Below are 16,634 nucleotides of genomic sequence, written 5' to 3'. Positions count from 1 at the left end.
GCGCCCACTTTGGGCTGAAAGCCTTCCATTGAGAACACGCTGCCCAGCCCACAAGAGCTTGCCTTTGGATTCTGAGCTGAACCTCCGTCCTACACATTGTGATTCAATCTTGAAGCACAAAAGGACATTATGGAAGCTTCAATTAACGCAGAGCCCTCACAGATGAGTTCTTAGAATTTTTCCTGCCCTTGGGCAAAACTGCTCCTGGTGAGTGGCTTTAATCTGGTTTTAACAATTGGCTTCTGATGGACAATCACAGAGATTGCTGGTGCCCAGCTTAGGCGAAATAAACCAAGGCTGGGTCCTTATTTTGAATGGAGTCATATGCTCACACTCTGGGAGATGTGTTCCTGGTTGCTGTCTCCAAGGACCTGCAGGCTTTCAAGGTGCCCAAATTGAGTGAATTTGTCATCTCGTTCCCAGATGGTCCTGACTTCAGGCAGCCTGAAAGGAAGCCACACACTCTCCTGAGCTAGCAGCTGCTGTCAGAGACAGGACAACAGAGCTGCTTTGTTTGTTTTGCTACCAGCGCAGAGGGGCTGTGTTCTGCGCTTCTTGAACAAGCAGACATAAATAGGAGCACTTCATTTATGAATTACACGCCATTGATCTCATTAGCTACTAAACCGTTTGGCACTCTAGTTAAAGATTGGGACACAATTCAGTGTAAAGTGCTTATTAAAAGGAAAATGGGGGGCTTCCCTGGTGGCGCAGCGGTTGAGAGTCTGCCTGCCAATGCAGGGGACACGGGTTCAAGCCCTGGTCTGGGAAGATCCCACATGCCGCAGAGCAGCTGGGCCCGTGAGCCACAACTACTGAGCCTGCGCGTCTGGAGCCTGTGCTCCGCAACAAGAGAGGCCGCGGTGGTGAGAGGCCCGCGCACCGCGATGAAGAGTGGCCCCCGCTTGCCACAACTAGAGAAAGCCCTCACACAGAAACGAGGACCCAACACAGCCATAAATAAATAAATTAATTTAAAAAAAATTTTTAAAAAAGGAAAATGGCCAGATTCAAGAGTGCAGAGTTGCTGGTTCTGGAACAATCCATTGATTTCCAGAAATGCTGCTCTGCAGAGGCCAGGCCAAGGCACGTTACCTGCACACCTGGTGGTTTCACACGTGTCAATCAGCATGGGGCCAGGGCTCTCCGTGGGCACGTCTGTCCTCATGACCATGTGAGGATTGGAGGGATTCACATAACTTACCCTCTGAGTTTTCTCTTCTTTGCTCTTGTCAGCCTTGCTTTTGGTCTGAAAATGCTAATCTGGTTGAGATAGTAGCCAACTCTCTTGGGTCCATCTGAAATATTTTCAATGTCATATGTGCAGGAACAAGCATTAAATCAGGACAACTAGTGTGGTGACATGTGTACACACCTCCTTCAAGGATGTCATGTGATGTCATGTACATTTCATAGGTGAGGGGCTTGGCAAGAGGCTGGAATGGAGCCAGGTAAAGAGCCTTTCGCCCTCTGTCTCAGTTTGTTCAGCCTGCTATAAAAACACCATGGACTGGATGGCTTAACGACAGACATTTATTTCTTGTGGTTCTGGAGGCTGGAAATCTAACATCAAGGTGCCAGCAGATTCCATGTCTGGTGAGGGTCCATTTTTGAGTTCACAGATGGACGTCTCCTCTCTGCATCCTTACAAGACAGAAGGGGCAAGGAAACTCTCTTGGGTCTCTTTTATAAGGGCACTAATCCCTTCATGGGGGCTTCACCTTCATGACCTAATCACCTCCCAAAGACCCCATCTCCTAATACCATCACCTTGGGGATTAGTTTTCAACATTTGAATTTTGGGGACACAAACATTGTCCCCCTCCATGGAAGTTTTTATTTTTGGAGGCAGCATAGAGTAAATAAGAAGATTATGGCCCAACAGATTCAAGCTTAACCTCTCTGTTCTCAGGGTTCTTATCTGCAAAATGGCAGTGATAATATCCATTTTGCATGGCTATTGGTAGGGTTAAATGAGATAATCCATGTAAAGCACTGATGTCCAATAAATTTCATCCATTATTATTTTCCCAGCTTTTCATTTTGGATATTTTGAAACCTTAAAAATGTTGAAAGGATAGTACAATAAATGCCCAATATACCTATTGTATTAGTCTGTTCACACTGCCATAAGAGAAGACCACAGACTGGGTGGCTTCAATGACAGAAATTTATTTTTTCAGTTAGGGAATTCCAAGGTTAGGGGGCTGGAGGGTTGGTTCCTGGTGAGACCTTTCTTCTTGGCTTGCAGGTGGCGCCTTCTTGCTGCATCCGCTCACGGCCTTCTTGTCTGTGTGAGCGACTCCTGGTGTCCCTTCCTCTTCTTATAAGGACTTCAGTGTTACTGGATTAGGACCTCCCTCTTATGACCTCACTTAACCGTAATTAACCTCCTTAAAGGCCCCGTGTCCAAATACAGTCACATTATAGATTAGGACTTCAACATATGGATTTTTAGATGGACACAATTCAGTCCATAACACATATTTCTAAATTTGAACAGAAATGTACTTCATCTTCCCACTATATGCATCTCTCATAAACGAACGTATATGCGTTGCCCTGCATGGAAAGATAGGATTTTGGTAGTGGACATGTAGAATAGAATCTTTCCTCTGGTCGTATCCAAAACACCGTGGGTCTATGAATATGTGAATATGTGTGTATGTAATAGTTACAAGAAGATGCCATAAATTTTCCTCCCTGTAATAATTTCAAAGAACATGGTAAAAGCCTTAGAAAAACCATACTTCTGTTCACTTTGCCTTGAGCAATTTCTTTTGACACTGAAAGATATATGATCGTAAAAGTATATAGAATCACAGCTATGTAAAAATAACAAAAATTGCACCCCCTAAAGAGTTGTGTAGGAAGAAAAGGAAATTCACTAGAACACTTCAGGTGGCAAGCATTTTTTCTACATTTTCAAAATTTTGTATTGGCTGTATATTGCTTTTAAATTTAAAAAATACACCTAATTAAAACTATATAGAATTGAGAAACACAGTCTAAATATGGCATGTGATAAGCTATTTTACAATAACTGGATAGTTGATGATCTATAGCAAGTCCATGACTCTGAGCCGTATTCCCCCAAGTTTCCTGCATGTTCACAGTTTTTCTTTACACATTGTACAGCAAAGTAAGTTCAAGGTGAGACACATATGGGTATGAAGGTAATTCAGCTCCCATGAATTTTATATGTAGGTCATATGCAGAAATTCCACAGCTAAATAGAATTGATTTTGGATTATGCCTCACAGTACCACCCGCTGAATGTAAAGAATCAAGTTAACTTTTTGTCAAGAATAGCTCTTTATTTCAAAGCATGGCTTTGCCCATTTTTGCCTTTTTCCTGAACATCTAAGGATCCCCAGAAGTGTTCAGGACCTCTTTGTAAACTACACAGAGCTCATCCGAATTCTCTATCATGGTTTATATTTATTAAAAATGTTCTGAGTTTCCTGCATTGTAGACAATTATGAATTAGTTTCCATATTTCCCGATTCACTACTGACCAGCATGGAAAGCCTCAGATTGAATGTTTGAGATTTTCTGCACTAATTTTTTTTTTTTTTTTATTTTTATTTTTATTTATTTATTTATGGCTGTGTTGGGTCTTCGTTTCTGCACGAGGGCTTTCTCTAGTTGCGGCAAGTGGGGGCCACTCCTCATCGCGGCACGCGGGCCTCTCACTCACTATCGCGGCCTCTCTTGCTGCGGAGCACAGGCTCCAGACGCGCAGGCTCAGCAGTTGTGGCACACGGGCCCAGCCGCTCCGCGGCATGCGGGATCCTCCCAGACCAGGGCCCGAACCCCCGTCCCCTGCACCGGCAGGCAGACCCTCAACCACTGCGCCACCAGGGAAGCCCGCTGCACTAATTTTTGCAGAGAGTGAGGGCACATGTCATGGTTACAGGAGGGGTGGGACTGGGGCGGGGGGTCTCTTCATGGAGAGGAACGAGATGCACGAGGATGGTGTGTGTTGTGGCCTTTAGTGGGGAGAAGCATGGAGGGATTTTGCCTGGGCTGTGGCTCTATCCTTGGCATCCATGAGAACTGATAAAACAATAAATGTTTTCATTGTTGGCAGCGTCGGGCACGGAGGTTCCTGCTCCACTTCTGAGGGTGCTACCAGCCCGTATCCCTGCATCGTGTCCCCAGAGGTGACTGAGCCAAGGAAGCACCCACGGGAAGCCAAGGGCCAAGGAGATTCTCCACTGCCCAGCCCACCGGAACCCTGGGAGCAGGGGAGTCCCTTGGCCTCCGTGCCCTTTGCCGAGGGTGCCCCAGAAGGTTGCTTGGCAAGCCCAGCAGCGGAACCTGAAGATTGTCCCCTGGCTCAACACCCCCAGAGGGAACCTTCCCCAAATGCCCCAGGATACGGCCCAGCAGCCTTTGTCCCTGGGATGGACAGTTCTACTCAGCCCAGGGTGGTTGCAATCGCCCCCAGCGCCGGAAGAGAGAGAGGACCGAAGGAAGACGAGGGGCAGAAACTGTCTTCTTCCAGTTCCATTGACCAGTTGCCGGGAATTTCACCAGCTGCTCCTCGAGAGCCGATGAAGGTGCAGCTGTGTGGAGAGGATGGCTGGCCTGGTGGTTTTGAGTCCCAAGGGAAAGAGGCTGCAGGTGGCTTTGCCCTGCCAGAGTCTGGGCGGGGAGCCCCTGTGGCCCCTGCTGCAGCCCAACCAGGCCAAGAGAGCTCAGCCGGCCTGGAAGAGTCCCCCCCAAAACCGGAGAACCCGACCCCACAAGATCCAGCCCCTAAATGCCAAGTGGAGGGACCGCCTCAGGATTTCACCGATGGCTCGGGATTCCTCAGGGCCTGCCCTCCCAGCGGGAGTGGTTCAGGGGCGGCCCAAGAAGCCGAAGCGAAGGTCGCTGCCCGGGAAAGCTGCCCGCAGCAAATGGGAGCGCATCCGCCGCCCACAGAGCTGCCCTGGGAGTCACCGGGTCCTGCCCTGGCGCCGGGGGCCAAGGGCTCTTGGGAGGAGACTCTGGATGCCCCGGATGCTCGGGGTCACTCGCAGACAGGGAGGCGAGGAGCCAAGCCCCGTCAAGCTGTCTGTGTGACAGCAGGTGACCAGCCCGAGGGGGGCTTGCTTGTGAGCCCCGAGCCTGCCCCACACGCAGCGACTGAGGAAACGGATCCAGCTTCAAGCCTCACTTCACAGCTGGCTGCTCGGGCCTCTGCTGCTGCAGAGCAACCCAGGGAGATGATTTCCGATGCTGCGAGGCCTGTTCTTACAGACCTGGCTAAAGAGCAGGCAGAAGCAGGGTTGGCAGGGCAGGAGAAGCACGCGTCAGACCTCGCAGGAGAGGGAGAGGGTCCAGAAGGAGGCCCCAGAGAGGTTCCTGCTCCTTCACCCCCGGAAGAGAGGGAAGAGCTCTGGAAGAGGGAGCAAAGCCACGAGGTCCAGCAAGGGGTTCTGCCTCTTCCCCCTCCCGGTGCATCAGATGAAAGTGCCAGAAGGTCACTGGGGCCAAAGGATGAAGCCAAAGCCCCTGAAGGTCCAGCTGTGGCTAAGGAAATCACACTGCCTGGGGCCGACCCTAGAGGCCAGGAAGCAGCCCCAGAGCCACCTGAGGGTGCAGATCCTGGGAACCTTCAGGGAGAGCAACCCGAAGCCTGCGGCTGCAAGCCTGACCCAAAGGTGGAAGAGGATGAGGCTTCACAGCTAACTGGCGATGTGGAGAGCAGCAGCCTTCCCAGGAGGGCCTCAGCACAGCCGCTCAGAGAGGGGGCCCCCGGGCACGTGGACAGGCCCAGCTCTCCGTCAGAAGATGCAGCTTGGAGCTCAGCGGCCTGTGGGATGATGGAAGAAGCCCAAGTGGTCCATGCATCTGCTTCACTGCACCAGCTTCACGAGCAGGATCCCATCCCACCCTCTGGGCCGGATGGAGCCGGTAAACACGTTTTTCCCGAGGGAGCTGTCCGGGAGGGGCCGGGACTGCAGACCAAGTATCCTGAAACCTTTCAGGATGTGCGGGGATTGGGAAGAATGGACCCTCTTCCTGCTTTAGAATCAGAGAAATCGGATTTCCTGTCAACTTCCGCTACAGAGGTCATCCCCAAAGCCCAGGAGGCGGAGGGCAAATCTGAAATAAAGACGAGGAGCCACCCATCCGCGCAGAGGCCCGGCAGCTGTGAAGGGGAGGGCTTGCTGACACCGCCCCACGCCCATGGGCTGGGGTGTGATGCAGCTGGACAGGAAGTCCACACCGATGGCCCACCTCCCCCTGAGGAGGAGAACTTGGCAGTGGACTGTGGGCTCACGACCCTCGGCCCGGAGCAAGGTCAGCAGGAGAAACTGTCCTGCCCGGGGGACAGCGGGATACGAGTAGCTGCATCTGAGAGGCCCTCGCTGTATTCTGAGAACCGTCTCCAGCAGTCCCAAACGGACCCAGAAGCATCCATCTCTGAAACGCTCAGGGAGAAGTCCGAACAGTGCGAAAGCGAGAAAGAGACTTCCCCAGGTGATGCAGAGTTTCAGAACCTGGGTGCAGACTCTCCCCAAACCCACATACCTGTGGAACCTCGGGAAGATGTGAGCTTGCCCACTCACGGAGCAAAGGAACAGGCTTCTGAATCAGAACTTCAAAGTGAGCTCCCCAAGGGCAGTCTGTCTGATGCTCCAAGTTCAGCTCCCGGGCACACAGTTCCGGAGAATCGTACGACAGAGCAGTCGGAGTTGTCAGCACCAGAGAGAGCGGAGTTGTCTGCGCTAGGGGGGAATGGGCAAGAGGGAGAATGCAGTGGCAGTCAGCTGTCCAGGGGCCCACCTCCTGCAGCAGACACCTTGCAAGACTCTGCTCTTGCACGTAGCTCGAGCAGAAAGGAGAGTTGCTGTGCTGGACAGGGGCCAAACAAGTCCCAGCAGGAGCTGGTTGATGGGCTGAAAGCTGGCGGCCAGCATGAAGAGGCATGTCTCGGGGATGCAGGCATTTCGGAAGCAGCTGACGCTTGGCCCCCGCTCCAGGACTCGGGTAAGACAGAGAAGGCAAGTGGGAGCACAGTGGGGGCCCCGCCTTGTCGGCCTGATTCAGTAGCTCTCCTGGAGGCAGCTCACTGCCCACCAGCTCCAGCACCTGCCGGCCCCAGAGACACACCCACCCAGGAGGCCCCAGAGAGTGAGGCCGGTGGTGAAACACAGGAGGGCAGGCGGCAATCAGGGTTAGCCCCAGAGAAGGAAATGGAGCGTCCCACTGCCACGGATGCAGAGGCCCAAAAGCTTCTTGAAAGTGTCCCATCAGCCGAGGATCAAGGTGCAGGTGGTGGGACTGCTGAGGTTGGTGGGAAGGCTGACGGAGGAGACCTGGGGACACAACGGGCTCCAGGGGAGCCAGGAGAAGCTGCTCGGAGTGGTGGCTTCCTCCCAACAGACCAGCGCCCCTCCCCTGGGGAGGAAGCTTCTACCTGTGCCCTAGCTGAGCCCTGCCAAGCTGAGCAACCCTCCGCCAGCTCCCAGGATGCCTTGCTGCCAGCCAGAGAGCTGGGTGCGATTCCCAGGAGCGTGGTGGATATTTCTGCAGCCCAGGCTGTCCCCGACCCAAAGAGGCTCCTGTCGTCCAGGCCACCAGAAGAGGCTGCTCCTGAAACTCCTTACCTGCATATGGAGGGCGCTGCCAGGAAAGGGGCAGAAGACAGTGGCATGAAAGCTCTTTCACCTCAAGGCCTCAGAGCTCCTGGTGAAAGCCCTTGTCCCACACGGGAGCCCCTGCTTGTCTTGGAAAATGCCTCCTCCACGAAGGTACCGTGTGGCTCCCCTGCCTCCCTCTGGCAACCAGGAGCTGCAGGTGAGGAAACCTCTGCCGTGCCAGCCAGCAGCGGAAGCCCCAAAGCTGGGACCTTTGAGGGACCCGTGGACTCTGTGCCCTACCTGGACAGGGTGCCCCTTCTGACCAAGGATAAGCAGACCGCAGAGGAGCAGAAAGGGTCAAGAGCTCCCGGGGCAAGTGCCAAGCCCAGTGAACTTTCAGCACACCTTGCCAGTGAGGAGAGCACGGCAAGTGATGCAGCAAGGGAGAGAGAGCGCAGTGGGGAGAGGATGGTAGACCCTTCCAAGGACCCCAGGAAGGGAGCATCAGCTGGTGTAGACGCCAGCTCCAGGCAGACCAGTATGATCGCTGGGCTCCCTGACTTCAGGGAGCACATCACCAAGATCTTTGAGAAGTCTGTGCTTGGAGCCCTGACCGCCGATCGGCCCCAGAGCACACTGGGAGGAAAGGCAGGAGCCGGGAAGAGTGTGATGGGCAAGGACCTCGTCACGCCAAGCCCAGAGAAACTTCCAGATGGGACTCAAGGAGTGGCCATCGCCCCTCTCCCCACCACTCCTGCCGGACTCTGGGTACAGTCAAAGGAGAAGCAGCAAGAGCTGGCTGTAGAGGCTGAGATTTCTCGTCTGGGTCCCCAGGATCCAGCTCCAGAAAAGCTGCCGGGGCCGGCATGGCCAGCTGCAGAGCAGAGCCTGCCAGGTGCCAGTGTGGGGAAGGAAATGAGTGGGCCTCCACAGATGCTGACAGAAAGCAAGAAGCCAGAGGGGGCTGGGGAAGGCTGGCCGGGGCTTGGGAGCCAGGCCCACTCACAGCAGGAAAGCGGCCGGCAGGAATCAGCTTCGGGTCTGTCTTCACAGGTGACTTCTCCAGAGATCCCCGATGCTGACTTGCCCGTGGCTCCCCAGAGCCATGGAGAAGGGGACGCAGTTCAAGACGACAGAATTCCTTCTGGAAGACAGCACCAGGAAACATCTAGCCCAGACAGTCAACCCAGAGAAGATGGTGCCCAGGGCTTTTCTCACCCAGGGGCTCTGGGTGACATGTCAGTGTCTACCTCTGCCCAGAGAGCATCTTCTCCCCATGGGAATGTTCCGACTGTGGCCGAGGCCATCAGTGAGACCTGTACCCTAGACACGCTTAGGGGCGAGAGGAGGCATGGAGGTGCTGCTGGGATCTCGGAAACACAGAACGCCCTGGGCACCCAGAGCACCCTGGAGCCACCAGCTGGGGAAGTGGCGGAGGCTCCCCTGGAGCCCGGCTTGGGAGCAGAAGCTGCTGGGCAAGCAGAGGGTGACGTCACTTGGAGCACAGCTGAGACCGGGGCACGTGTGTCTGACGACCTGCCTGAAGCAGGTACTACGAGAACGTTCTCTGCTGCGGCTTGTGCCTCGGCTCTGCCGGGAAGCCGTGGGGACCCAGGCTGCTCTGAAGGGGCTCTGAGGATGAAGGCTGCAGCCGCCCCGAGCGGGGACAGCCCGGCCGGGCACCCGCAGGCCGAGGAGCAGCCCGGGCCTGAGCTCCCCGCTCCTGCTGCGGATGGGAAGGTGCGTGTCTCCTCACCTCCAGAACCTGACGAAATTCGGGACCTGAAGCTGCAAAGCCTGGATCCAGAAGCGCTCGACGCCGAGAGGTACTTAAAAGAATAAATTCCTATGGGATATATGGGGTCAGCCTCAAAAGTGGTTCCCACTTGGTTTTAAAAAGTCAATCAAAGAGATGGGTGGTTTTAAGAAGGTAAATTTTCCATATCTAATTGTTTAAATTTACCTGCTCATGATCTCTGGATGTGCTGTGATTCTGAAAAATGTGAGAAATGGTTTGGAGGCATGGGAGCTGTCTGTTTAACGTGTCTTATGCCTTGCCTTGTGTTCTTTTAATTCTTCTAACTGAAACTGTTCGCAAAGCATGAAATGTTTACAGGCTGGCAGTGTACTATAAGGTCATAGGTTATGGTCAATCAGAAGTTTTTCTGGAGTCCAAATACACCTGCTTTTGAATCTGGATTTATTTATGCAGAGTTATGCAGAGAGACCTAAATGATCCCAAAGCATCTCAAAGCCATTTGCTGCCTGAAGCTAATTTTTTCTAGAGATTTTGGTGAAGTAGACACTTAAAGCTTTAATTGGGAAATGGGCTTTTCAATAGGACATGGAGAAAAATGCCTTTTTAAATATTTATTGCTTCTTTTACCTTATGCCAGAAAGAGCTCTGGGCCCGGCCCATCCACCTTACCTTTGGTTCCTGAGAAGGATGCTCCAAATGTCATGGGCGAGGTCATTTCAGAGGAGACCAGAAGTGCGGAAGAAGCAGAAAGGTCAGTGAAAAGGTAGCAGCCTTTGGAGAACCATGATACGTGCCTTTGGCAGAGACATGCTGGATGTTTTGCAAAGGAGAGTACTGCTAATATATGAGTCTTTATCTAAGAAAGAAACACCTAGTCACTCCCGTTCTTTATACAGGTAAAGCAGTGCCTAAGATAACTACGAGCTCCATTGCTGTAAAAGGAATTGAGTGAGTTGCTTTCATATCTGAGCTTATCTTTGTTTTCCTTAACAGCTTTATTGAGATGTAATTCACATAGCATATAATTTGCTCATTTAAGGTGTACAATTCAGTGGCTTTTAATATATTCAGAGAGTTGTGCAATTATCCCTACAGTCAATTTTAGAACATGGCCATTCCCCCCCCAAAGAAACCCTGCGCCCCTTAGACAGCACACCTCATGTCTCCCAGCCCCCTGAGCCCGACACCTCCTAATCTAGTTCATTACCTTTTGAGGCAAATGGGCTCAACTTTGCTTTAATCTCAAGCAGGAATGTCTAATCACCAGCAGCAGTCACACCCCTCTCAAGATTAGAGGAGGACAAATGATAGATGCAACTGTGAATCCCAGACCTTCGCACTTTGCAGCGTACCTGCCTGTTCTTTCCTAAGTGAAATGCCACCCTGTTGCGCAACAGCAGCTGCTGGGAAATTTCATCCTTTGGGGGAGAGGGAGATACTGTGGCAAAGACACATTCTGACCAAGCTTTGCAGCATCCTTCGATCTTTCCAGAGCTCTCCATGTGTATGTGTGTGTGTCTGTGTATGTGTGTGCAGGCACACGCGTGTGTGAGTGGGGCGGGGTTGGACTTTAGATTAGTACCTGTGGCTGGCCAGTGTAGCCTACCAAACAGCTGCAAGCATTTTGTAAATGATTTGTTGCATATTTTGCACATGCTGAAAGAATGCATGATCACCTGTTTTTCGAGTCTGAGCACTTCCACTGACACCCAGCTGCCTTTCCTGCCCTTCGAGGGCGACTCTCATAACTCTGGGCCAATGAGATACGGACGCTGCTGCCGAGACAGATGCAGTTTTAATCTGCATTGGACACTTGTCTCTGCTGCTGACTTAGCACAAAATTCCTTGCAGCCCCTGCTCCCGTATGTATTTTTGACCTTCCCAGTTAAAGTGTAGGAAAAAATGTCTAACTGGAAAATCCTCCCCTCCCCTCCCCATAAATGTTAGATTAGCTCCTTCTTCAGTCCCTGGATGTTTTATCACCTTCTTGGAGAACAAGAAGATCTCAGGACCAGGCATATAGTAGTAGTTCAATAAGTATTTCATGGCTCTTTGTTTTAATCACTTTAAATTTTAAAATTATAATTTCTAAATTAATATTAGCAAATTCGTAAGGTATAGAAAAGTATAAAGAAAAAGAGAAGAATCCACAATCGTACCAACTAACGATGACTGGTGTTTATTATGTTAGTGTCGCTTCATCCACTGTTTTTTCCTGTTTAAATTCTGAGTCCTTTTTTTCTGCTGCCATCAGAACTCTCTGCAAACATAAATCTTAGTGACTGAAGTTGTGTGACTTATCACAGTTTACAGAGCAGTGGACATTTACATTATAATTGGTGTTCTGTGCACTTTGCTCTGGTGGAGGATTTGTCTGGTGGTAGACTTTTAGATTCTTGAGTTGTGCTGTCCAATTTGGCAGCCACTGGTCACATGTGAATGGAGATGTGCTGTAAGGGTAAAACACACCCCAAGGGTTGAAGATTTAGCGTGAAGAAAAGAATACAGGGAATTCCCTGGCGGTCCAGTTGTCAGGACTCTGCGCTTCGAACTCGGATCCCACAAGCTGTGCAGTGTGGCCAAAAAAAAAGAATACAAAATACGTCATTAATAATTTTTATATTGTTATATGTTAAAATGATAATATTTAGGATGTACTTGCTTAGAATATGTTACTGAAATTAATTTCACATTTTTTTCTTGTTTTTAATGCAGCTATCAACCTTTTAAAATTACCTATGTAGCTTTTGCATTCCGGGCTTGCATTTGTGGCCCATGGTCTACTTCTGTTTAGTTCACGGGGCTCCAGAACCTGCTTTGCCCTGGTCCTTGAAGGAAATGAGGATGGAAAAGGGCTGACCTTTCCTGTGCTTTGGGTTCTTAGGAAAAAGGCCTGCCACTCTCCCATTGGCTGAGGATTTCCAGAAAGAATTCTGAATGGACCCTCCCCTCCAGCTTGCCAGGTGGGGTGACCTCTGTCTCCCCTCCCTCGAGGGGAATTACAGGGGCAGCAGCACCTGACTAAATGGACCCCAACAGATTCTACTTTATACTTAGTAGACAGTCAAAGGTCTCTGGAAGGTATAGACCAGCTCTGTCCAATAGAAGCAGAACGTAACATAGCACAGGGAGATCAGCTCGGCTTTGTGACCACCTAGAGGGGAGGGATAGGGAGGGTGGGAGGGAGATGCAAGAGGGAGGGGATATGGGGATATATGTATATGTATAGCTGATTCACTTTGTTATACAGCAGAAACTAACACACCATTGTAAAGCAATTATACTCCAATAAAGATGTTAAAAAAAAAAAGAAATAGAACATAAGCCATAAATGTAATCCTAACTTTTCTAGTAGCTACATTCAAAACTAAACAGAAACAGGTAAAATTAATTTCAATAATACATTTTATGTAACCCAGTATAACACAAATATTATCATTTCAACATGCAATCAATATATAAATTATTAATTTGATATCCTACATTCTTGCTTTCCTATGAAGTCTTTGCAAGCTGGGCTGTATTTTGTACCCACAGTGCATCTCAGTTTGGACCGGCCACACTCCAAGCCCTCAACGGTTCCATATGGTGAGTAGCTGCCCTCTGGAACACCCCAGCTCCTCACAGAGCTCTCACAGCTATCGAATGATCCAGAAGGCCAAGCCTTCCCACCGTGACCCTCATCTCTCAGCCCAGCAACTTCATTCCTACTTTAACACAAATGTAGGGAATGCTTCTTTGCCTTAGGGGTAGGCTCAGTATCTCCGGTGGACCTTTCACCAGGAGGGAGCTGTGCCGTGGACCTGGGCAGGCCTCAGAGAAAGTCCGGCCAAGGTCAGGGGTGCGCGTCCTGGGAACAGGAGGTGTTGCACTTGAAGGTGAATTTTGGCAGCGGTCTGGGGGAGGTTGGGTGGCCACACTGAGGCAGATACTGCCAGGAGCTAGGGTGGTGGTGAAGTTTGGGTTCACACCCAGCTGTGCACCTTACAGGTTACATACCTAACCTCGGTTTGCCAATCTGTAGAATGGGGAGGTCACAACTATACTTGCCTCGCTGAGTTGCAGTGAGGGCTGAGATAACTGATCAAATGCAATTCCAGTGCATTGCAGCCCCTGGCAGGGGTTAGGTTTCCTATTACAGTTCTGTGGGACGTGCTTTTCTCCTGCAGTGAACTGAGTGGTAACTGTTCGTCTTCTTGAGGTTGAGGTTCCAGCCCGACCATCTTTATTTTCCAGGGCTGACTTTCTTGTCTGCTAAAATGTCTTCATGGCTGAAGAGAGCGAACTCTTTCTTACCCCCTACTGTGTAGCCCACAGCGATCTGCTTATTGTGTACCATATCATATTGTATTTCAACATAAAAATAATGCTTTGAGTTGCCACGAGAAGAGCAAAGCAAGTCAAAACCATATTTTCTACTCTCTTGGTTATCAGGTGATGTGCTTCTGTTGAATCTATTGAATTTTGAGATTCTGCTAACTTGAATGGAGCTGATACCACAGCTCAGATTCAATATCTAAGAAATGTCTCTTTTCTGTCTTGGTGACAGGATAGTTTAATAACCCAATCTCATATCCAGGTAGATGCTAGGAGCACAAATATTTTGCTGCTTAATTTCCCATCTTTTGACGTCAAATTGGCCCTGCTGGTGGATGTGCTGTGGGTATCTGGTGGCTTTGCTCACCTCCACCCAAGGGGTACATGTACACCCAACTCCAAGACACAGGAGTCTGTTGACAGACAGCTTGGCTGTGGATTTCTATATACAACGACTGTCTTCAGTGGATGGAAAGTCTAGAATTTGGCATTTTGCTTTCACACCACTGATGGTCAGATGTGTAGTTCTGAATCCACCGTGGATAGCACCAAGCTTGTTTTTGCTGAATATTTATGTAAAGGGGTCTCTTTTTTTTCCATTTGGGGAAATGGTTGGAAAGGTATCATTTTCAATTACTAGTGCATTTGAGAGAATTAAATTATTCCCAGGTGCTTTGGGTCTTTGCGTACACCTAGGCTAAACCACGAAGGGCAGTTGGGTTGAGGAGTTGAGGGGTAGAAGGAAGAAGCAGCGAGGGGCAGCCGGCATCTTGTCCAGGAAGCCCCGGCTGGACTTAAAGGCAGGGCTGGAGCGACTTCCTGCCCTTCCTCCCACTGGGTCTGTTTCTTCCTTCTCTCTCCTCCTCCTTCTAAAATTACCAGCTGTGACACCATGTTTTTGAGTTTCAGAATAAGGTTTTGAGGAGGGCTACAGCTGTATAAATTAAGGAAAAGAAAAGAAGCTACCAAGCCTAGGTCTCTTAGCAGATAAAGCCAGGGTGACAGATCCCCGTCCCCACCCCCATCCTTCTGGGTTTGATTTTAGATTACATTGCTTGGATTATTTTAAACTTCCTTTTGAGAAGTATCGGGCTATGACAGGGCTATTACAGAGCTACAGTGCTGACACTTCTTTCCCTCGGAGCAATTTTCTTCCCAAAAGGGTGACAATGGAGTAAGATGGAGGGTTTATATCCCAGAGACCTCTTACTGGCTGTGTGATGCCTTGGAGAAGCTGCTTAGCTTTTCAATCCTGTTTCCATATCTATAAAATGGGAAAAATAATACTTCCCTGTTAGGGCTGGAATTAAGATTAAAATGGAATGTTTCCAAAGCCACCTAGTATAATGCCTGATATATGGTAAGTGTAAAATACAAATGGTAACCACTATTAGCATTTTAAATGTCTTTATTCAAAAACATCCTGGGAATTAAGCAAACAAAGAAAACACCCAAGGTCTCCAAATGACATAATAACAGACCCCACAGGAATGGGGAGACATGAGGCTGCGTGAGTCTGTTTCCAGCCGGTTGGCCTGTCTACGCCTCTGCTTCTGTCATACGCGAGCTCTACTAACCCCGCTCGGCTCACAGGAGCTTGTTACATGGTTCAAAAGTACCTCAGAACTAATGACTCTACAGATGACGTGGATTTACATTACGATCCACGGCTTCAGTCACTGTGAACCATCGTATTGTAAAAGTCAAAGGACCTTTAAAAATGTAGGCTTTATGTTCTGAAGCTTTTGCGTTCCATAATTAAAACAAATTTTTTTAGAGGTGAATCTGTCCTTAGGAATAATGCCAAGTCACTTTGGAAAGCTGGATTATGAGGCACCCACACCAAAGGTGGCAGCCGCCCTGAAGGCAAGGGGCTGGTTCCCTCCCTCCAGATGCCTGTGACGGGAATGCCGCTACTTTGGTCTAGCCCTTCTGGGTTTCTGAGCCCCTCAGCCCTGAGGCCTCTGCTGTGCCACATCTGGATCTGATGCAGGAAGAGCCACTTAAGAATCCCAGGCCAGTTTTAGGGCAAGGTGGTGATTTTCCAAATGAATGTGTCCAAACTCATCCACTTCTCTTCCTGGAACCTCTCATTACCGCCACTGTTTTAGACCAGGATGCAGGTTTGTTTCAGTAGGTGTGACTGAGAAATGGGTATTTTAGACTCCAGCTGGATATCCGAAAGGAAATTTGGGTGCGTTCTTGTTGAGGCTCGGAATACGGACGGGACGAGGGAGCTTACCTGACAGCAGAACTAGAATCAGATTCTGACCCCTGACGATATGATATGCTTCCCCTTGATGCCTGAGCTGAACCGAGGACCTACCCCAGGGCATGGGGCCATTCTTCCCAGCAACACCGCCCCAAACCTGCTTCTAGGCTTTAGAGAGAAGACTGTAGAATTGAGTTGTATTGTGTGAGACCAGCAAAGGCCTGGAAGTCTACAGATAAGTTCCAGACCGAGTTCTAGTTCTGTGACCTTGGGGGCATCACTTTTGATGAAGCTGTTTACCCACCTGTAAAGTGGGGGTATATAATACCTAGGATTAAACGAGCCACTTTATTTAGAGTGCCCAACACAAAATAAGTACTCAGTGTAAGTTCCCTTTCACTTATTCCTCCTTCTGGGCCAAAGTACTTCCACATCTAGCATCTTATTTCCGCCTCGCCTCAACCCTTAATAGGTACCACTTGTGTGCCCCTTGTGCAAAGGAGGAAGAGGAGGCCGGGACAGGTGACATGGCTTGCTCAAGGCCAGTGGTTTAATGAGAGTTAGGGCTGGGGCTGGAAGCTGTCTTCTGGAGAGTTCTTCAGACAATCAAATCCATGTTTGGATCCCTGATCAGTAACTTATTAGCCAGAAGGAATCTTGGGGAGGTTATTCTCTAAGACATTCTGTCCACTGGAGCTTTCTACGATGATGGAAATGTTCTATATCTCCGCTATCCAGTACGGCAGCCACTAGCCACATGTGGCGA

At 49.9% G+C, this 16,634-nt stretch overlaps 1 protein-coding gene across 14 annotated transcripts in view; it reads left to right on the top strand.

The window, feature by feature from the left end:
- The window catches only part of TACC2 (transforming acidic coiled-coil containing protein 2), a 212,876-nt gene that overhangs the window by 67,518 nt on the left and 128,724 nt on the right, over positions 1 to 16,634 (top strand). For 12 of the 14 annotated variants that reach the window (XM_036828561.1, XM_036828563.1, XM_036828567.1 and 9 more), the window contains 3 exons: positions 4,094 to 9,406; positions 9,977 to 10,090; positions 12,877 to 12,927. In XM_036828561.1, coding sequence (XP_036684456.1) covers positions 4,094 to 9,406; positions 9,977 to 10,090; positions 12,877 to 12,927 — 5,478 coding nt within the window. The remainder of the gene's footprint in view (positions 1 to 4,093; positions 9,407 to 9,976; positions 10,091 to 12,876; positions 12,928 to 16,634) is intronic. The other 2 variants (XM_036828574.1, XM_036828566.1) reach the window with 1 other exon arrangement.

The sequence above is a fragment of the Balaenoptera musculus genome, chromosome 16, assembly GCF_009873245.2.
Source record: "Balaenoptera musculus isolate JJ_BM4_2016_0621 chromosome 16, mBalMus1.pri.v3, whole genome shotgun sequence".
Lineage (NCBI taxonomy): Eukaryota > Metazoa > Chordata > Mammalia > Artiodactyla > Balaenopteridae > Balaenoptera > Balaenoptera musculus.
The sequence above is the reverse complement of the archived record's forward strand: the minus strand, read 5'-3'. Positions and strand labels throughout refer to the sequence as shown.